The sequence below is a fragment of the Oryctolagus cuniculus genome, chromosome 17, assembly GCF_964237555.1.
Source record: "Oryctolagus cuniculus chromosome 17, mOryCun1.1, whole genome shotgun sequence".
In the NCBI taxonomy this organism is placed as follows: domain Eukaryota; kingdom Metazoa; phylum Chordata; class Mammalia; order Lagomorpha; family Leporidae; genus Oryctolagus; species Oryctolagus cuniculus.
The window spans coordinates 21,107,143-21,127,079 of NC_091448.1; the positions used below are offsets into that span (position 1 = coordinate 21,107,143).

Sequence of the window (19,937 nt, forward strand, 5' to 3'; positions counted from 1 at the left end):
GGGGGCTGTGGGGTTAGGCACCTGCCTGGGGCCAGCTGGGAGAGGGTGAACCTGTTGAGGAGCTCACATGCACCAACACACTCATCCGCTCCGGGGCAGCCCTGCATAAGCCCCTTTCGCCCACCAGCCCATTCCTGGGCCTGGCGCCTGGAACAGGACCCAGCTGTGACCCAGACCTCCCACACAGACCCCCCCAACCTGGCGTTTCTGGGGCCTGCCCTGAGCCTGCAAGGGGCAAAGTCCCAACTTTACCATATGACTATGCCCTGGGGCGGGTGTGGTCCTGCCCCTGCCAAGAACTGAAGCCAATTTGAGGCAAATGGGAGACCCATAAAGAAGGCCCACTTCCTGGGACCCGGAGGGTCAGGTCCCAATAAGAGGTGGCAAGGGAGGGACCCTGGTGCCACTCCTGTACCCACCCTGTCACAGCTCAGGCTAAGCCTGAAGGAGGCGCTCTGTCCCCAGTTTCCCTGGGGTCTCAAGGAGCCCCTTCTGTCACCTCCCTCACTGTCCTGTCTCCAGCACACACAGGTCCTGCTGTCCCTTGTAACTTCCCAGGAAGCCTTGGTGCTGGAGGCAGAGGCCTGGCCACACCCCCAGGCTGGGACTGCCTGGAGGTACCTGTCCCTGCCCGTGAAAGCCTGCATTGTTGTCACAAACCCTGCCTGGGTTCCAGGGCCCCAGGAATGTGGCTGTGGGGCGGGGTCTGGGCCCACACAGGTGGGGCAGGTGCCTGGGTCGCAGGCCTGGGTGTTTGGTGTGAAGCCTTCTTTGTGTGTGCATGGGGTGGGGAGTGGCGGGGACACTTTTCTGTCTCCATCTGGGAGCTGGCATTGGAAGAAGCCAGGAGGCTGAGAGGGGAGAGGGTGGGCTTGGTGGGAGGGGGGGCGACACCTTTGCATCAATGCAGATCTTCAAGGTGGACTGCTTCCTGTCCATCAATGCCTCTCTGTGAATTGGGCTGAGCTGGGCTCATTCCCATTTTCCTGATTGGTAGATTAAGGCCCAAAGCAGCACACTGTGCACATGGGAAAGGAGAGATTCGGAGGTTAGGTCACCAGGCCCAGGTGGTGCCCATTGTCTCTGGCACCTCCCTGGGCAGCTGAGGAGGGCGGGAGGATCCAGGGTTTCTGGAGACCACCCTCCCCCTCCTCCCTCCACGTGCCATTGAATGCTTGCTGTGGTTCTGTGACTGGGGTCGCAGCTAAGGGCCCTGCTGAAGTTGCACCCAGAGCAGAATCCAGCCCCGGGTTCTTTCCACTGGGCTGCACTGCCCCGGCCCAAGGCGGGAAGGCCCAGCTCCAAGACCCACCTGGCTGCGGTGGGCAAAGGACAGAAACTGGCCCAGCCTCCTGGGCGGGCGGCCTGCGGCAGGGCCTGGGGTGCAGTCTAGGCAGGGGGCCAAACACAGCTCCTTCCTCTCAATGCCCTCCCGCCTGGTGCCAGCTAATGAGGAGGCCCCAGGGCCCTGCCCCAGCTGGGACTGAAGCCAGGGATTTGCGACAGAAGCCACGAGGGGGCAGCTGCAGCTCCGGGCCCAGGAAAGCCACCGGGAAGGGCTGTGGGGGTGCAGGGGGAGCTGGCTGGGGTCCAGCCCTGCTGCAGCTCAGGGCGATGGGCGAGCGGCTGTTCCCGTGGTAACTGCTGGGGCCACGATGTCTGCAGAGGTTTAATGAGCTGTGGCTGATCTGGGTTTGATTATTTTTCTTTGGGAGGAGAAGACAATATCCTCCCACCCCGAGACAATACCGCACTGTCTGGGGCCAGGCTCACAGGTTCCCCACCCCCACACCGCGGCGCAGAGGCAGGAATGCGGGGTCAGAGGCCCCGACTCCCCTTACTCGCGGTGCCGCCTTGCACAGCCTACGTCACCTCCCTGGGTCCTAGTTTCGTTCCTCTGAAACCTGTGATGAGCACGGCTTGTGGGTGCAGCATGTGTGGAAGGAAAGACCCACCTTACGGCAACCAGGATAACAGCCCGCACTGCCCGGCAGGAGCTGGCGGTGGAGCGGCGGCGACACTGTTGAGCCCAAAGCACGCCAAGGCGCTCTCGCAGCAGGTTCTGATGCCCAAGGTCAAGTGCCCTCCCAGTGAGGGTATTGGGACATCTCAGGGCTGGACATGCAGCCCAGCACTGGGGCCCTTAGAAGACGGAGAGCCCCAGAGCTTCCCTGGAAGTAAGAGCTGAGTCTGGTACTTAGCATAAGGAAACTGCGACCTAAAACTCATACGGCCAAGCTGGCCCAAGCGGCATCAGTAGAGACAGGATTTGAACCCAGGCCCGAGGGATTCCAGAGCCCCGTCCACCCCACCACACTGCAGCCTTGGCCCAGGAAACCCCCCTCCTCCTGAGTCTCCCTCTCTTGTCTTGCTCGCTCTCTGCTCCCAGACTTTCTGTTCATTCTGGAGTCGGGGGCCAGAGGCTGAGCCACACCTGCACGTTGCATTGACCACAGTGTCAGGTGGCCCCAACTTGGAGGGCAGAGGGGATGGTTGTCCTCTCTGAGTGTTTGACTTGACCTTCAACATCTCTGGCCAACCAGCCTCCCCACGTCTTTGCTCTTGGCAATGTTCAGGCTGGTTGAGACTTCTGGCTCCGGCCCTCCTCAGCTCTGCAGTGCCCGACAGGACAAACGGGGGTTAATCTGTCCCTGCTAGGCAGCGACATGCCTCTCCAGGAGAAGGCAGGGGCTTTCTGGAATGTGCCCCGGCCTTATCTGCAGAGGTTTGCCCCAACGCGTCCCGGGAGCAAGCAGAGGTTCAGTGACATGTGCAGTTGGCAGGTGGCGGCACCATCAATCAGCCCCCTGTCAGGGCTCAGCCTGCTGGGCTTTTGCAAGTGTGCCAAGGCCATGGAGGCTGGGGTGAACTGGAGGAGAAGGAGAGATCCTTGGGTTGGAGGGAGGGAGGCAGAGGAACCCCAGGGAAAGGACAGATGCTGGTCGCCTCAGTTGGATCAAGTCTTCCTCTCCTGTCCTCAGCCTGTCTCCCGGGGCCCCACAGCTCATGTACCAGGTCTGTGAGCACAGAGCAGGGTTTGGGAAGTACAGTCCCCACTGAGAGTGGGGAGCCGTCTGTGTCGGAGCAAGGCTCCCAGGGCAGGAGATGGTGGTGGCCAGGGTCTGCCCATGCTGTGGGTCCTTGGGGTGGGAGAAACCCACCGAAGGCACAGCTGGCTGGGACTTTGCTCCCTGCTGCTCTCTCTCCTTTCTCCTGGAGTAGAGAGATGGACCCGTAATCCAAGTGTTAAAATCATGGCCTGGGGCAAAACACCATTCATTCTGAATCATCTTTTGTTGCATTAAAAAAAAAAAAAACCTGCAAGGAGCCACGTGGAGGTGTGCAGGCAGCTGTGTTTGTCGGGAGGGCAGAGGAGCTGGCTCGGCTCTGGGGGAGGAGACATGGTCCTGCACCCCCCACCCCCCACCCCCAGGGATATATAAGGAGCTCCAGGCTGGGGAGACAGGCGCTGTGCTCTGGTCCCAGCCCAGATACCTGCCCGCATACCCAGTGTTGGCTGAGACCTCACCGGCTGCCTGACCATGGCTACCACATTTCTGCAAACTTCTTCCTCCACCTTTGGGGGAGGCTCTACCCGAGGGGGCTCCCTCCGGGCTGGGGGAGGTGGCTTTGGTGGGGGTAGTCTTTATGGGGGAGGTGGCTTTGGTGGGGGGAGTCTTTATGGGGGAGGTGGGAGTCGCAGCATCTCGGCTTCTTCTGCTAGGTTTGTCTCTTCGGGGTCAGGAGGGGGCTATGGGGGCGGCATGAGCTGCGGCTTTGGTGGAGCAGCCGGTGCTGGTTTTGGTGGCGGCTTCGGAGGGGGGTTTGGCGGTGGCTTTGGTGACTTTGGTGGTGGCGACGGCGGCCTCCTCTCTGTCAACGAGAAGGTGACCATGCAGAACCTCAATGACCGCCTGGCCTCCTACCTGGACAAGGTGCGCGCCCTGGAGGAGGCCAACGGCGAGCTGGAGGTGAAGATCCGGGACTGGTACCAGAAGCAGAGCCCGAGCAGCCCGGAGCGCGACTACAGCCAATACTACAAGACCATTGAGGAGCTCCGGGACAAGGTGAGCCCCAGGTGACAGCAGGAGGGGAGCAGGTGCCAGGTGCCCTGCACGTGTCTGCTTCTGCCTGGGTGATGACTGCGTTATGTGCAACCTCGGCAGAGTGGCCGTGCACCTGCGTTCCAGGAGCACGCGCTGGCGCACATCTGCTCACCTTGGCAGTGTGGGCAGGAGGGCTCTTGGGAATCCCGTTAGGTCCAACAGGGGCACAGGTAGGGGCAATTATGGAGAGCGACTCACCCTCCCTGTCCCACACGCCCTGCAGGAGTCTGCTCAAAGTGTTCCTTTACCTCCTTGGCAAGAATGGTGCTGGGGTGTAACCGCAGGAGCCCCGAGTGCCAGGACCTCCCGCTGCGCCCTTCCAGGGGGCTTTGGTGCCAAGAACACTGCCAGGACTTGGGGGACCTGGGAGCTCTTTCCAGGCTCTGCCACTGTCTCCCTCACTGGCACTGGTTTCCTCCCCTCTAAAACGCCTTCTCGGCCCCCTCCACGTTCCGTAGACGCACAGCTGTGTCAAGGAGTGTAGGGGGCAGTGGCCGTGAGCTGTGCCCAGAGGGGCCGGTGCAGGAGGACCCTGGGGAGGGCTACGGCTGGAGCCCACTGCACCTCACTCTAGCACATTCTTGGCCAGCCACATCCCACGGGGTGGGGAGGGGGGGTAGGGTCCCAGGCCATGCCCTGGAGCCGAGGAGGGCAGCACCTCAGGTGAGGCTGCGCCAAGGGCCCCAGGGGCTTCCCTTGGTGGTGCCAACCTGGAGGTGGTGAGCGAGGGGTTGGCGGGTGGCAGGAGGGCAGCAGGGGAGGGAGGAATCCCTTAGGCATCCGAGCTCCTGGTCTCCTGCAGATCCTGGCCGCCACCATCGACAACTCCCGGGTCATCCTGGAGATCGACAACGCCAGGCTGGCTGCCGACGACTTCAGGCTCAAGTGCACACCTGCCTCCCCCGCCCCGCCCACCCCGCGTTCTCCTCTTTGCTGGGCCTTGCTCTCCCTCCGACTCAGCCGCCCGGATCCCTCTCTCTCCTCAGGTATGAGAACGAGGTTGCCCTGCGCCAGAGCGTGGAGGCCGACATCAACGGGCTGCGCAGGGTGCTGGACGAGTTGACCCTGGCCAGGACCGACCTGGAGGCGCAGATCGAGGGCCTGACTGAAGAGCTGGCCTACATGAAGAAGAACCACGAGGAGGTGCGACTGGGGGTGGTGGTGGTGGTGGGCGTGGCGGGGGGGGCTGCTGCTTCCTTTGTCACAGCTGGTAGAGTGCTTAGTGGCACAGAGGCCCTCTGGTCCTCTAGTGTGAACTGCTGACCTCCTGTGTCCTCCCTGGGTGGCGCCTGGGGCAGGCAGGAGATCCTCACGAGCAGTGGCGGGCGTGGTGAAGGCCAAGGTGACCGTGTGAGTGAGGGGCACAGCCACGGTGGGCATGCGGGACCCCAGACTCTCGGCTCTCTCTTCGGCTCCTCCACCCTGCAGGAGATGAAGGAGTTCAGCAACCAGCTGGCCGGCCAGGTCAATGTGGAGATGGATGCGGCGCCGGGTGTGGACCTGAGCCGCATGCTGGCCGAGATGAGGGAGCAGTACGAGGCCATGGCGGAGAAGAACCGGCGGGACGCCGAGGCCTGGTTCTTCAGCAAGGTGGGCCTGCCCTGCCCCACCCTGCCCGGCCAGGCCCGGCTCCCCAGGTCTCGCAGGAGGCCCCCGGGGCTCACTTCTCTCCTGCGTGTGACTCACAGACCGAGGAGCTGAATAAGGAGGTGGCCTCCAACACAGAGCTGCTTCAGAGCAGCAAGACGGAGATCACAGACCTGAGACGCACCATGCAGGGGCTGGAGATCGAGCTGCAGTCCCAGCTCAGCATGGTAGGGCCGCCTGCCCTCCACTGCCCGCCGCCTGCCGCCGGCCCGCCTCCACCGGCCAGGGCCCTGGGCGAGTTCTTCCCCACCTGATGTGTCGCTCCTGCAGAAAGCCGGGCTGGAGAACTCGCTGGCGGAGGTGGAGTGCCGATACGCCACGCAGCTGCAGCAGATCCAGGGGCTCGTGGGCAGCCTGGAGGCCCAGCTGGGCGAGCTGCGCTGCGAGATGGAGCAGCAGAACCAGGAGTACAACAGGCTGCTGGACATCAAGTCGCGGCTGGAGCAGGAGATCGCCACCTACCGCAGCCTGCTCGAGGGCCAGGACGCCAAGTAGGGCAGGGATGCGGAGCAGCGGGCTGGGGCTCTGGGGCAGGACCGTTTTTAAGGGGGTGGCAGGGTGTCCCCAAGTCCTCCTGGCATGGCCCCACGAGGAGTGAGGGGTCTGGACTCAGCGCCCTGATCCATGGCCATGCGTCCTGTCTGTTGGGTAGATGTAGCAGTTGGGCTGGGACACCTGATTCAGTGCTTGTACCATTCTTTGCAGGGAAATCTGCTGAGGGGGTGTTGCCTCTCCTCGGGGCCATCAGGGTGTCCCAGCCCCTGGGGGTGTCAGGAGTGGGAGTGGGGGTTGGGGAGGTGAGAGGCTGGAGAGGAGGCTCAGTCATCCGTGGGGGCTTCCCTCAGGGGTCCCTGAGCTCTCCCCTTTGCTCACCTGTGGTTCCTGCTCTCTTTCAGGATGGCTAACGTTGGCATCCGGGAAGGTAGGAAGGCTGGGACGGGAGGAAGGAGAAGCAGAGCCCACAGCCCAGCAGGGCGGGGACCCTCGCCAGCTCAGGCCACACTCCTTTCTCAGGGCGCTGGGACCCTCTGTTGGCTCCCGTGGGGGCTGGGGTTGGAGAGATGTCGCGAGACCTCCGAGGCGAGCAGGCTTTGTCCAGGGCATGCTCCTTGGGACCCTTGTCACACACTTAGAGTTTAGAGGCCCACACTCATGCTCGGTCCACGTGCAGACCACATCCCTGACCTCGTGGCTCAGCACTGGGCACACGCCTGCCATGGCTGCAGCCTGGCTCTCTGATGAGTCACTCAACACCTGCCTAAGGGCTGCTCTTGGGGTTGCTGTCCAGCTCTCCTGGCCACCTTGGAGAGAGGGACGCTGACACTCGTTCCTTCTTTCCTCAGTCTCCCTGGGCAGTGGCGGCGGTGGCGGCGGTTTCCGAGTCCACATAGAGGAATCCGTGGATGGGAAGGTGGTCTCCCGCAAGAGAGAAGCCTGAGTGCCAGACACAGGGAAGGCTCCCACACCACTGCGCCCTCCCTGGCTGCGAGGGGTCCAGTCCCACCCCCTGAGAGTGACCGACCGGCCCGAGAGGTCTCCCTGCTTGCGGCTTTGCATGCCCGCCCCGCCCAGTCCTCCCCACCCCCTTGAGAGCAAGCACAAGCCAGAAGCAGCTGTCTTGCGCAACAAGCTGGCTTGTACCGTGTCTGTTCCCACAATAAAGAATTGCTTTTCCTTTCCCAGATGTCTCTTGGTACAATGTGCAGTTTTTCTTGCTGGGTCCAGATTGGCCTCTGAGGAGGTCCAGGGCCCACCTGCGGCCATCTCTCCCCCACTATGGCCTCTTCCCTTCACGGTTACAATACCCGCTTTGGGAGTGTCCAGGACGCTGGTGCCTGGGACAAACCCTGAGCTGCTCAGGGGACTTGATAACCCAGGACGTGGAGCACCTGGCGCAGGGTTCCATCCATCTGGCTGACCGAGTGACCAATGACGCTGATTGTGTAGATCCACCACTGCATGGCTGGTGTTAGGCCACTCACCCCGCTGCCTCGTTTAATCCAACTGCAGGTGGCCGGGGTGGATTGTCCCCTGCTCAGAGGTGAATGGCTCACCTGTGGATGGTCAGTGTCAGGGCTGGCCTGGGTGCCACTCCTGCACGACTCCATGACCTGGGCCTGCTCTGGGCCCCTGGGCCCTGGCCCTTCACAGCCTGTGAAAGGACCCTCCTCTTTGCTTCTGGCGCTCACCCACGTGCTACCCGAGGAGCCCTTCCTTTCCAGCTGGGCAAGCTTCATCTTTGGAGCGGCTGACCAGTTCCCATTCCCAGGCCCCCATGAAGCTGACCCATCTAACCTTCCAAGAAGTTCTTTAAAACACTTGGAGGGGAAGACACCAGCTCCAGGAAGCCTTCCTCGATTTCCCTAACCTCATGTCCAAACCACATCAATCTCTGCTGCCCCTTTTGTCCGCCTCCTGTGCCTGCTGCCCCCTCCCCAGGGTCTCCCCCAGGGCCTGGTACAAAAGCAGCCTCTCTGCACACCTGATTTGTTGCCTCTGACCTGGGGCAACTTCCTCAGAGTTCTGGGATTCACAGCCCTGAACGGAGGCCAGGGAACAGGAAGCTGAGAACTCTGGGTGCCTCAGCTGGGCCGGCTCAGGCCCTGGGGTGAGGACTGGGCACGAGGAGGCAGAACCGGTTTCTCGGTCCCACGGAGAAGAGCAGGCTGCAGGGGCTCCGAGAGCCTGGTCTGTGGGAAGAGCCGAGCCCTCCAGGGAGGGTCTCCATGCGTCTCGCTGGGCAGAGCCCTTTCCCCACAGACCCCGGCTGGAGAGAAGGGGGTGCCTGCTCTCTCTGGGGATTTGACGGAGGACGTACTGAGGGCTGGGGCAGGAAACGTGACCAATGTGTTGTCTGCAATGTGCCAGGCCCCGGGAAGGCATCTCTGACAGCCTGTCCCTCCCAACAGGTCTGTGAAGTCCGGGTCAGGTGCAGTGTCAGATCCAGGAGCGCACACGGAGGCCCCAGCACGTTCAGTCACCTCGGTGAGGTCACAAGCCAGGAATCGGTGAAACAGGGTCTGGAACTCGTTTCTCTGGTCCCCGACCCTTGCTTTTCTCTGGACATCAGGAGGTGACAGAAGCTGCAGCACCTGTCTTAGGAGGGTGTGCGAGTCTGAAACCCAGCGCTTTTAAACCATTTTTAGAGTCAGTTTAGTTTTATTTATTTAGAAGGCGGCGGCGGTATGGGGGTGGGGAGAGAGAGAACTTCCATCTACTGATTTACTCTCCAAATGCCCACAACAGCCAGCCAGGCCTGGGCCAGGCTGAAGCCAGGAAATAGGAATTCAGTTCTGGTTTCCCACCTGGAAGACGGGGACCCGAGTACTTGAGTCATCACCAGCTCCCTCCTCGCGTGCACATGAGCAGGAGGCTGGGATTGAGAGGAGACCCAGAGCTGGAGCCCAGGCACTGCAGCATGGGAGGTGGCCCCAGTGGTGTCAGAGCTGCTGGGTCCAATGCCCGATGGGGAAGTACACGTCTTCACCTCCGTGGGCAGCCCTGTGCCAACACGGTGCAGCCAGGACCACCGGCAGCATCGGCTCCACAGCCGGGCCTTCGTCTCTCCTGCTCTGGTTTCTTCTCACACGATAGCCCCACTATCAGCTGCCGGGTCCCCCCGGGTTGGCAGCAGCCAGGCTCTAGCCCCAGCCTCTCTGTCCCCTGGAGGCAGAGGCTGTTGGTCCACCTGCAGCTCGTGCCTCCCTGACCTCGGGTCTCCTTTGCGAGGTCTCAGACGTTCTGAGCAGCCCGCAAAGAGTTTCTCAGCCTCTAAGCGGGCAGCAGTGGCAGCAACAGCCTCTGCTGACGAGGCAGACCGGCGAGGTGGGCTCGGCTGCAGGTGCAGCCAGGCTGCCTTCCCTGGGGGCCAGAGGCTGAGCAGGGGCAGGAGGGGAAGCTGCCTCTGTCTCCCTGGAGTGCCTGCTTCTGCTCTTCTGTGCTCCTTGGAGAGACTGGCAGGCAGATACTTGGAACTTGCAGAGCCCTGTCCCGGGACCGACCCTGAAGAGAGTCGCCCGCGCCCAGGGGCGGCTCATGCCCTGCTGAGCCCTTAAGTAGTCTCCGGGCAGCGGCACGCCTAGCTCCTGCTTGGGCTGGGCTCAGGCTTGGTTTCCAGCCAAGCCAGGCAGCAGCTGATCCCCCCCTCCTTGTCCCCACAGAGAGAGGGCGGCTTTGGGACCGGAGATCAGGGCCCTGGGTGTGTCCTGTGCCAGCTGTGCTCCCCAGTGCAGGCGCAGGGCATGCCTGCCCTGTGGCCCTGAGGACCGTGGCTGTTCCTTCTCTGGGTCTGAGTTTCTCCATCTGTAAATGCAGGAGTCTGGCTGGAGAGCTGATCGCTGCCTCTCCGTGTGATGAGCTCCGAGCTGGGACTGTAACTCCGTGACAGCAGGGGCCGTGTTCAACCTGTGCTCTGCGGAACCTCAGCCTGGGCGATAAATGAACGCCTGCTGAATTAGTACATGAACCTGCTTCTCTTTTGCTTTTCTTGCCTTTCACACGGCTCTGGACAGGCACGGATATCTTGGGCGTGTGCCCATCTGGCTGTCACCTGTTCCTCCCTGGGCAGCTGGCAGTGCCCAGGACAATAAACAGCTGGCAGGGTTACTGCTGAGGTTTGGAGCCGGGGTGGCCCCAGTGGACATCACTCCTGTCTGCCATTCCCTCTCGCCTAACGCCAGCAGACAGAGCCTACCCCAGACCCCATCTCAGGCATCTGCTGGGGGCGTCCCTGTGCCGGAAGTAGTGTTGGGAGATGCACTGGACAACGATCCTGTCCTTGGGAAAACTGAGAGGGAGTGGGAGGGAAAACAAAGCAATGCTGCCTGCTGGTGTTTGCCTGGTTGCCGTGGGTACCGTACTGGCTACAGGGAGCAGAGGGAAGAGAGGAGAGCAATGGGTTAGTGCAGTGTGGCGGGGGTGTGGGGGGAGCTCAGAGGATTCCTGGGCAGGTGATGTAAAAGGGAGGTGATGGCAACCTTCCCCTGCCAAGCGCCTCTCGAGGCTCAGGTATCTGAGAAGCCCCAAATACGACCTGTATGGCTGCCTGTTTCCCAGGGGCAGCCGCAGAGGCACTGAAGGTGCGCAGTTTCCCTGTGGTCACACGGCTGGCAGGTGGACGGCAGCTGCAGGGCAGCCTGGTGGGTGGGCAAGGGAGGGCTCTCAGGGAGCTGTGGACTCTGCAAATGGGAGTGCCTGTGGCCTGCAGGCTGGTCCTGAAGGGTTTCTGGGCAGTGCGCTGCCAGGCAGGCTTCTCTGAGGAGAGGGAGCTTCTCGGGGGCCTGGGTCGAGTGCCCCAGGGGTGAATGGGGGGTCCTGCTCTTCTGGAGGGGCCCTTCCCCCGTGGGAAGTCTGGAGACCCTTTGGGGTGTGGATCAGCTGTCCTGGGTTCTGGGTGTCTTGGAGTCCAGTGACAGAAAGAGAGAGAGAGAGAGGAGAGAGAGGCACCTGATTCAAGTGATGAACTTGGACTTAGAAGCCGGGGGATGGGCTTTTGTCTTGGTTCTCATCTTTGACACTCAAGAGGCACAGAGAAGCGAGTTAGGGAAAGAAACTCAATGCTCATTTCAGCGTCAAGTCCCCAGTGAGCTGGGGACCTGGTATCGTCACCTTGTTCCTGTTACCTGGGCCTCAGTTTCCCCAGGGGTGACATGGGGGGCAGCATACGAGAGCTCCACCACAGTTCTGCCCCCACAGGGGTCTCAGCTCTGGCACTCAGGCCGGGGACACCACCAGGCCGTCGTCAGTGGCACAGGCCTCACCGACGGAGAAGCGCCACCCATCAGCCTGGTGCGGGGCGTCAGGGAGGCCCGGGAAAGTGAAAGGCCTTGCCTGGGTGGGGTTGGGGCTGACAGTGGCCGGAAGGGGCTGCTTCTGGGTCTGTGCTGCGTGTTTGACCTCACTGGGTCTCAGTTTGTTCATCTGAGCAAAAGGTGTGACGAGAAGTGTAGAGTTGTTTTGAAGACCGAATACATGATGCGTGCAGAGCATCGGGCACAGTGTTCGATAAAGGTTGGCAGTCCTTATTATCTTTCAACACGGATAGGCTGTGAGTACGGGAAAACCAGACGCTGCTCCTCCTCCTCCACCCTCACGCTCAGGACAGAGCACCTCTGGAAGCGGATGTGTGAGACTCCCCTTGGTGGGAGCACCTTTCCCGTCCCAGCTGCGTGTCTGACCCTGAGCCGAGTTGGTGGGGCCCGTGGAGTAAGGGTCCAGCCCCACGACACTCCGCTCCCTTCAGGGCTGATGGCAGTGGGTCCCCAGGTCACCCACAGCCTCTGTCCACTGTGGCCACAAACCGCAGCTTCCCCTGCCCCCTCCTTGGGTTGGAGACTTTGACAGAGCGGTTTGTAGCATCTCGGAAAACGGTATCGTTGTTATTAGCCAAGGATTAGAAAGTGTGTTTTCAAGGATGCGGTGAGCAGCCAGAAGACGAGAGACGCAGGACAAGGTCAAGGAGCTGCCATCCCCGTGGAGGTGGGGCGCTGAGCGGGTCTCTAACTCCACAGCTCTGGGACTGTATGGAAACTTTACTGGGTGGAGCTGAAAGTCTTTCTGGCTCAGGCCCAGAGACCACCAAGAACACAGGGTGCTTCTGTCACCCGCAAAGTCCCGGGGCTTAGATCTGGGTTTGAGGTCCGGGGTCAAAGGCCAACCATCAGAACATAGGGTGTGCCCAGCTCCCGTACTGCTCGGGAAGTCACCAGAGTTTTAGTAGGCCCGAGACCCAGGAAGACTCCCAGTTATAGCTCACGTGGAACCTTGGGAGAGCGGCCGTCTGGGCTCACGGCCCGGGCTGCCAGACACCTTTAGGAGGGGCAGAGGAGCGGGGCCAGGTGTCCACCTCAACTTCGCCGAGTCCTAGGCCATGACTTGACCTCGCCCAACCTCAGTGGCCTTGTCCGAGAAATGAGGCTCCTGAAGCCCCTCTCCCAGGGTCCCGGGGAGGATGCCCACATGGCAGGGGTGTGCAGGGGCCCACCTTGCCTTGAAACAGGACAGCGAGGGGACTGCTGCAGGAAGCTTGGGACCAGGAGCAGGAGGAGTGGGCATGGGTCCCCCATGGGTGCCGCCGGGGCTCGCTGAGTGTCTGGAGAAGCCTCCCAGTGTGAAGGCACCAGGAGGGCTGCTGGGGGGGAGGAGGCGCTGTGCCCTGATTCTCGGGTGGGGGAGGGGCGTGTCACCGCCATCCCATGTGGCTTTGGGGAATCCGCAGCATTGTTCCTCTGAGAGGCGTTGGCCTGAACCCGCCCGGGGAGGACTGGGGCATGGTCACCCCAGGCTGGGCAGGTTCCATTAATCACCCACTTGTCAGTTTTGATCCTCCACCGAGGGTGCGGGAGCTCCTGCTTTGGGCTGAATCATGTCTTTTCAGAGCGAGCTGAGCCATCGGGGCTTAGGGTAGGAGGGCTGGGCAGGGTCAGGGGTCAGCCGGAATCCTGGCCTCACCGTGGGGTTTGGGCACCCGCAGCACGCCCTGGCTCTCGCTGGGTGCTGCTGCCCTCTGGGTGAAACACGGGTTGCTTCCCTACCCCAGAAAACAAAGAGCCCGAAAGCCCTGACTCAGGTCTCTCTCCTGGCCTTGCTGAATCAGCGAAGGGGGCTCCAGGATCACCTTGCACCTGTGTCTCCCTTCCCCTCCCCACCGGCCCGGTCTAGCCAGAGCTTCTTGAAGGCCATGGTCAGAACACGCTCCCGAGGGGTCACCCGCAGACCTTGGCCCTGGGCTTCCACTGCAGCCCGGGCACTCCTCTCCCGGGCTCTGATGGGTGCCTCTGGGACTTTTGCCCCAGTCCGAGGGGTGAGGTCTCCTCCGGGAAGATCAACAGTCTCTGAGTCTCTGCAGCACATCCCAGAGTCCTCTGAAGAGAGCCTGGCTCCGGACCCTGGGCCACATCCTCCTCCATGGCCTCTTTCCCAATCACCCACAAGCGGAGACCCATGCCTTGTGGAAGGGCTCTGCTCGGGCATGCGTGTCCCATGTTCTGCTCTCAGCTGTGTCCCTGGGGCAGTCAGTGCTATGGAGTAGTTTCTTAAAAAAGATTTATTCATGGCCAGCGCTGCGGCTCGCTTGGCTAATCCTCCACCTGCGGTGCCGGCACCCAGGGTTCTAGTCCTGGTTGGGGTGCCAGATTCTGTCCCAGCTGCTCCTCTTCCAGTCCAGCTCTCTGCTGTGGCCCGGCAAGGCAATGGAGGATGGCCCAGGTCCTTGGGCCCTGCACCTGCATGGGAGACCAGGAGAAGCACCTGACTCTTGGCTTCGGATCGGTGCACAGCACGCCGGCCATGGCAGCCATTTGGAGGGTGAACCAACGGAAAAGGAAGACCTTTCTCTCTGTCTCTCTCTCCTTTCTCTCTGTCTCTCTCTCACTGTCTAACTCTGCCTGTCAAAAAAAAGATTTATTCATTTTATTTGAAAGGTAGAATGATAGAGAGACAGAAAAGGAGACAGAGAGAGAGAGAGAGAGAGAGAGAGAGAGAGAATCTTCTACATGCTGCTTTACCCCCCAAATGACATAACAGCCAGTGCTGGGTCAGGCTGAAGCCAGGAGCCAGAAATTCCATTCTGGTCTCCCACATAGGTGGCAGGGGCCCAAGTCCTTGGGGCATCTTCTGCTGCTTTCTTGGGTACATTAGCAGTGAGCTGGATTAGAAGCAGAGCAGCCAGGACTGGTGCTCTAAGGTGCTGGTGTCACACGGAGCAGCTTAACCCACCGCACCGCCACGCTGGCCCTACTATGAAGCATTAAACCCACAGGCCTGGTGGATTCAGGGCCTCTCCACTGGGCTCTGCTGGCCTCTCAGGCCTGACGAGTCTTCGTCGTGGGGCGGTCCTGTGTGTCGCGGGGTGTTCAGCCGCACCCCTGCTCGCTGCTCTGCATCCCAGCAGCTTCCACAGCTGTGGCCACCAACCTGTCTCAGGGTGACATCAGGGGCATGGGGGTCACTGGGGGAAGGTGCCAGGAGATGGACGGGTGCTGGGAAGTGCTGTGTGGTGGTCACCGGTAAAAATGCATTGAACTGGACACCTAGGATCTGCACATTTCACTGCATGAAAACACACCTCAAAAACTGGTCTTTGGGTCAGACGGGACCAGGTTTGGGGTGCAGTCCTGGTTCCGTCCTGAAGGCTCTGTTTGCTTGCGTGTGAAACAGCGGCCACAGGAGGAGTCTGTGAGGCCCTGAACGCCAAGTGCTGGGCCCACGGCTGCCCGGGGCAAGGGCTCTCAGAACATCAGCTACGAGGATGCGTGGAGTCCCTTCCTCTTCCTCGCCTCTTCCTTCTCCCCAGCTGCGTTGGCTGGCTCCCTAAGCCCCCCGCCCCCCGAGGTCCCTTGTCACTGTGATTCTTTCTGATGGCATTGGAGCCATCTCAGACTAAACACTCCCAAGGCAGCCGATTCTGCAGGACCAGTGGAGTTTGTCCTCAGAGTCGCTGCCGGGGCTGCAGTAGACAGAGGGCTGGAAGGGAGACAGAGCACCCTGTGCAGAAGCTTCGGGCTGGAAGGAAGGGAGGTGGGGGGCTGCGGAGCCTCACAAGGCACAGGGCACCGGCAGCCGCCTCTTCCTTCGAGGCTCGCCGGCAGCTGTTTGCAGCTCAGTCCCCGTTCTAAAACCGGGTGGGGCCGAGAGCCTGTGGAGTGAGCTCCTTAGAGGAGAGGTGAACTAGGATTCACTCTCAAAGGGGAGTCTTAAGCAGAACACCGTTCCCTCTGAATCATCTCTTTTGTTAAGGATTAAAAAAAAAAAGCCACCCCCAAAAGGCACAACCCTCCCTGGGGAGCAGAGGTAACTGGGTTTGTGAGAAAAGAAGGGAAGTTGGCACCAAGTCAGAGGGTGGGGAGGGGAGGAGAGAGGATGGCCAGCCCCTCCGCAGGTGTATAAAAGGTGTCTGGACCGGGACAGAGCCATCGTCCTTGGCCCAGGCCAAGCCCAGCTCCTGCCTGCACCTGCTCCAGCACCGCTCTCGCCTGCACCATGAGCTGTCGCCTGCAGAGCTCCTCCACCAGCTACGGCGGTGGCTTCGGGAGTGGCTCCTGCCAGCTGGGAGGAGGCCGCAGCGTCTCTACTTGCTCTACCCGGTTTGTCTCCGGAGGCTCAGCCGGGGGCTACGGGAGCGGCGTGGGCTGCAGCTTTGGTGCTGGAGCTGGTAGTGGCTTTGGAGGTGGCTTCGGAGTTGGTCTTGGAGGTGGCTTTGGTGGAGGTTTTGGCGGTGGCTTTGGTGACTTTGGCGGTGCCGACGGCGGCCTCCTCTCCGGCAATGAGAAGATCACCATGCAGAACCTCAACGACCGCCTGGCCTCCTACCTGGACAAGGTGCGCGCCCTGGAAGAGGCCAATGCCGACCTGGAGGTGAAGATCCGGGACTGGCACCTGAAGCAGAGCCCAGCGAGCCCGGAGCGCGACTACAGCCAATACTACAAGACCATTGAGGAGCTCCGGGACAAGGTGAGCCCCCGGGTGCCGGGCAGGGCTCCCCAGGGCAGGGCAGAGCCCTGAAGGCAAGGCCACTGCAGTCCTGGCCTCCCTTCCTTCCGAGGGGCAGGTGCTGGGGGGAGTCACAGCCTCCCTGCGGGGGAAACTTTTAATCTGTCACTCCCCACCACAGCTCCTCGCTTTCATTTTCTTGTCACTACTACTGCTGTCCTTAAAAAACAAACAAACAAACAAACAAACATTGCTTGCCAGTTATGCTATTAGAAAGCTGATCTCTGCAACCCTAACTCACAGAGCTATTTGGAAATGTGACAGCTGTAAAAACCACACAGGTACTAAAATCCACAGAGACAGACATGTTCGTGCATCGCTCTGGGACTAGTTGTTTATTTTGCAGGAGCCCCGCTTAAATGGGGCTTCTCAACGGGGGGTCGGTCAGGTTGGGGAGAGGGAGGCAGAGGCGTAGGTGGCCCTGAGCCCGGATGTCCTCCGTGGGGCCTGTCCATCATGTTGCGACACCTGCTTCTTAGGACACCCACCAGCTCGGCCAAGTCCCGGCTCTGCAGGGTTGGGTTTCCAATGCTTGGAACACACATGTTCGGACGAGAAATTCTGACGGGTGGGATTGATGTCGGAGATCCCCTACGCTCAGCTGGGAGGCCAGGCTCAGTGGAGTCAGCAGGGAAAACAGGAGTCCTGCGAGGCCCCTTTTTACCAGAGAAGGTTCTCGAGACAGACAGGGGCTGACGGTGAGGTTGCTGGGCTGAGGCTGTTGAGAAAGTCCCGGGGGGCTCATTCCTGCGAAATGCTTAGGCTGGGGCTTCCCGGTCCTGACCAGATGCAGGGTGTATCAGAGAAGGGGGGCTGAGGAGGCAGGGCCCCAGGCACAGCAGCCCAGCAGGCTGCTCCCAGGCCCCTGCCCCCGTGGAGGTCACCTGCTCCCCTCTCCCGCAGATCCTGGCCGCCACCATCGACAACAACCGGGTCATCCTGGAGATTGACAACGCCAGGCTGGCTGCCGACGACTTCAGGCTCAAGTGAGTTCACGTCGCGAACGTCGGCTTCCCAGCATTGGAGCAAGCCTGGGGTGAAAGCTGTGGCAGAGCCGCTGAGCCTCCTGCAGGGATGGCGGAGTCACTCATCATTTTTTTTAAAAAGTTTTTTTAAAATATTGCAGGTATGAGAACGAGCTGGCCCTGCGCCAGAGTGTGGAGGCCGACATCAACGGGCTGCGCAGGGTGCTGGACGAGCTGACCCTGACCAAGGCCGACCTGGAGATGCAGATCGAGAGCCTGACTGAAGAACTGGCCTACCTGAAGAAGAACCACGAGGAGGTGCGAGGGGGTGGCCGGCCCGTTGTGGCTCAAGGGCTTCTGGGAGAAAGGCGAGCCCTCTGCTGCAGCTGCACGCGGCTGCCCACTGGGGGACCTGGGAGCACTTTCCAGAACATTCTGCCGGCCTTGAGAGCCAAGGAGAGGGAGGAGCTTCATGCAGCTTCCTTTCCCACCCCCACAGGAGATGAAGGAGTTCAGCAACCAGGTGGTGGGCCAGGTCAACGTGGAGATGGACGCCACCCCGGGCATCGACCTGACCCGCGTGCTGGCAGAGATGAGGGCGCAGTACGAGGCCTTGGCAGAGAAGAACCGGCGGGACGCCGAGGAATGGTTCAACAGCAAGGTAGCAGCTGGTGGTGCAGGCAGGGCGCGGCCTCCCCAGCTCGGGGGGCTTCTAGGTGGGCTCCTCCATCACCATCTTCCTGCCTGCATTTCAGAGTGCCGAGCTGAACAAGGAAGTGTCTTCCAGCACCGCCATGATCCAGACCAGCAAGACAGAAATCACGGAGCTCAGGCGCACGCTCCAAGGCCTGGAGATCGAGCTGCAGTCTCAGCTGAGCATGGTACCCAGCCGCTGCCCCCCGCCCACAGCCGCCACCTCCAGCGCTGCCTCGGGCTCGGCCACCCCCATCTCACTTCTTCCCCGTTGCCCCCCTGCAGAAAGCCGGGTTGGAGAGCACGGTGGCGGAGACGGAGTGCCGCTACGCCCTGCAGCTGCAGCAGATCCAGGGGGTCATCAGCAGCATCGAGGCCCAGCTGAGCGAGCTGCGCAGTGAGATGGAGTGCCAGAACCAGGAGTACAAGATGCTGCTGGACATCAAGACGCGGCTGGAGCAGGAGATCGCCACCTACCGCAGCCTGCTCGAGGGCCAGGACGCCAAGTAGGTCCTCGCCGCCGGTCTCCCTGCACGGCCTGGGGGTGTCGGACAGGGCCCCTCCCCTGCCGGAGCTTACCTAGCTCGGAAGAAGAGCCAGGGCCAGAGCTCGCTTGCTGTCTGGACCCAGGTCTCTGAGTGGGGCTGGCAGGGACAGGGCCCGTGGAGAGGACATCTGATACAGGAGAAAAGATGGCCCAGGGTTCAGCTCGGCCGTGCATGGCTCGGAGTAGGGTGGCGTAATGCTCTCACCTGGTCTGCAGAGACCTCACCTTCCTTATGGACTCAGGGGCAGCTGGGCGGTCAAGGGCTGAGCCAGCTGGAGAGGGGACAGAGCCTCTGGCAAATGCCCTGAATCTTGGGGCCGATAGTGTCCCTCCCCGAGGCCTCACAGGCAGATAGACTGACTGACAGAGCGGTGGGCACCTGCTGCTGCTGCCCCCAGAGCTGGGCACAGCGAGGTTGGAGTCCCGCTCAGGGCTTCCCGTGTGGCTCCGAGTGGCTCCATCAGGACAGGAAAGCACTTGACCTTGGTTACCCTCTGCTCACGGTCACCTCTCTCCTCTCTCCCAGGATGACTGGCTTCACCTCCACAGGAGGTAAGGAAACAGCTCCCAGAGGGGTGGGGCTGGGTGGGAGGCTCCCCGTGTAAGGTGCGTGGAGGGAGGCGAAGGGCGGAGGTGGGGTGGGGGGGAGGAGTTGCTCGTTTGCTTTCCTTTCGAAATTTGGACGGCTCTGCCCTTGGAGCCTTGGACCGTCCTGGAGTGAGCCACCTCTGGAGACGATGAAACAGCATCCCATCAACACTGAGGAGGAGCTTGTGGGCCCCCGGGGACCGCGGAGGGTCTCCTGCAGCCTCAGCACCCCTGGTCCTTTCTGCTTCTCAGGAAGCGGCGCCACCTCCGGCTCCGGTCGCCGCATTTCAGACACCACCCGCCGCCCCTAGGCCTTCAGGCCGCCTGGCATCCCCACCCCATCTTCAGCAGCTGGAGGAGGAGTGAGCCGGCGGCTGCCTGCGGGACAGCCGGGGCCTGAAGGGTGGGAGACCCACTCCTGCCCGCCCCCGGAACCTGCTCCTGCCCCTGCCCCACCCCCCCCAGGCCGGGCCTCCTGTGCGTCTCTCCCCACTGGATTCCTCTCCCCGTGACCCGGCCACTCTTTGATTTCTCGACCTCTCCGCTAAAAAGATAATTCAATAAAGTTTCCTGCTTGTTGGCAAATGTATTTTGGTTGCCGGCCTGGTTTCTGAGGTCCTGCTTTGGGGCTGGGGGTAAGGTGGGTGCAGCTAGGCTGAGGTCGGCCCAGACCAGGAGAGGCCCAGGGGGCTCCTCATCCAAGGACACAAGGCACATGGCCCAACCCAGCACACAGAACACACATGAAGCCCTTGGCAAACATGGACATGCGGAACATTCTAGACAGTGCAGGGGCAAGTGAGCCAGATCAACGGCCCTGAGGGGTGTGCAGTAACAGAGACGGCAACGGGGTAGGGTACGAGTGGGTGATGTGGGGTTGGGCGAAAGGCAAGGAGGGCTCTG

The 19,937-nt window shown here is 61.5% G+C and overlaps 2 protein-coding genes across 2 annotated transcripts; both read left to right on the forward strand.

The window, feature by feature from the left end:
- The first annotated feature begins 3,466 nt into the window (after positions 1–3,466).
- Positions 3,467–7,437, forward strand: LOC100341120 (keratin, type I cytoskeletal 15). Its single transcript, XM_008271451.4, has 8 exons — positions 3,467–4,067; positions 4,909–4,991; positions 5,093–5,249; positions 5,535–5,696; positions 5,795–5,920; positions 6,024–6,244; positions 6,650–6,675; positions 7,097–7,437. Exons 1-8 carry the CDS (start codon positions 3,543–3,545, stop codon positions 7,189–7,191), a joined length of 1,395 nt encoding a protein of 464 aa, XP_008269673.1. The 5' UTR covers positions 3,467–3,542; the 3' UTR covers positions 7,192–7,437.
- Positions 7,438–15,652: 8,215 nt separating this feature from the next.
- KRT13 (keratin 13) lies at positions 15,653–19,623 on the forward strand. The gene is made up of 8 exons (XM_002719380.5): positions 15,653–16,202; positions 17,145–17,227; positions 17,368–17,524; positions 17,706–17,867; positions 17,962–18,087; positions 18,185–18,405; positions 18,973–18,998; positions 19,287–19,623. The coding sequence occupies exons 1-8, from the start codon at positions 15,732–15,734 to the stop codon at positions 19,343–19,345; spliced, it is 1,305 nt and encodes a 434-aa protein (XP_002719426.2). The 5' UTR covers positions 15,653–15,731; the 3' UTR covers positions 19,346–19,623.
- Positions 19,624–19,937: the final 314 nt, after the last annotated feature.

What these genes read in the sequence shown, in the direction of transcription:
- LOC100341120 (XM_008271451.4), top strand. Translation starts at nt 3,543, where the DNA reads ATGGCTACCACATTTCTGCAAACTTCTTCCTCCACCTTTGGGGGAGGC. An exon ending in AGGCCTGGTTCTTCAGCAAG is followed by an intron (nt 5,697 to 5,794) that starts GTGGGCCTGCCC and finishes TGTGACTCACAG; the next exon opens with ACCGAGGAGCTGAATAAGGA. An exon ending in TGCAGTCCCAGCTCAGCATG is followed by an intron (nt 5,921 to 6,023) that starts GTAGGGCCGCCT and finishes TCGCTCCTGCAG; the next exon opens with AAAGCCGGGCTGGAGAACTC.
- KRT13 (XM_002719380.5), top strand. Translation starts at nt 15,732, where the DNA reads ATGAGCTGTCGCCTGCAGAGCTCCTCCACCAGCTACGGCGGTGGCTTC. An exon ending in TTGAGGAGCTCCGGGACAAG is followed by an intron (nt 16,203 to 17,144) that starts GTGAGCCCCCGG and finishes CCTCTCCCGCAG; the next exon opens with ATCCTGGCCGCCACCATCGA. An exon ending in TGGCTTCACCTCCACAGGAG is followed by an intron (nt 18,999 to 19,286) that starts GTAAGGAAACAG and finishes TCTGCTTCTCAG; the next exon opens with GAAGCGGCGCCACCTCCGGC.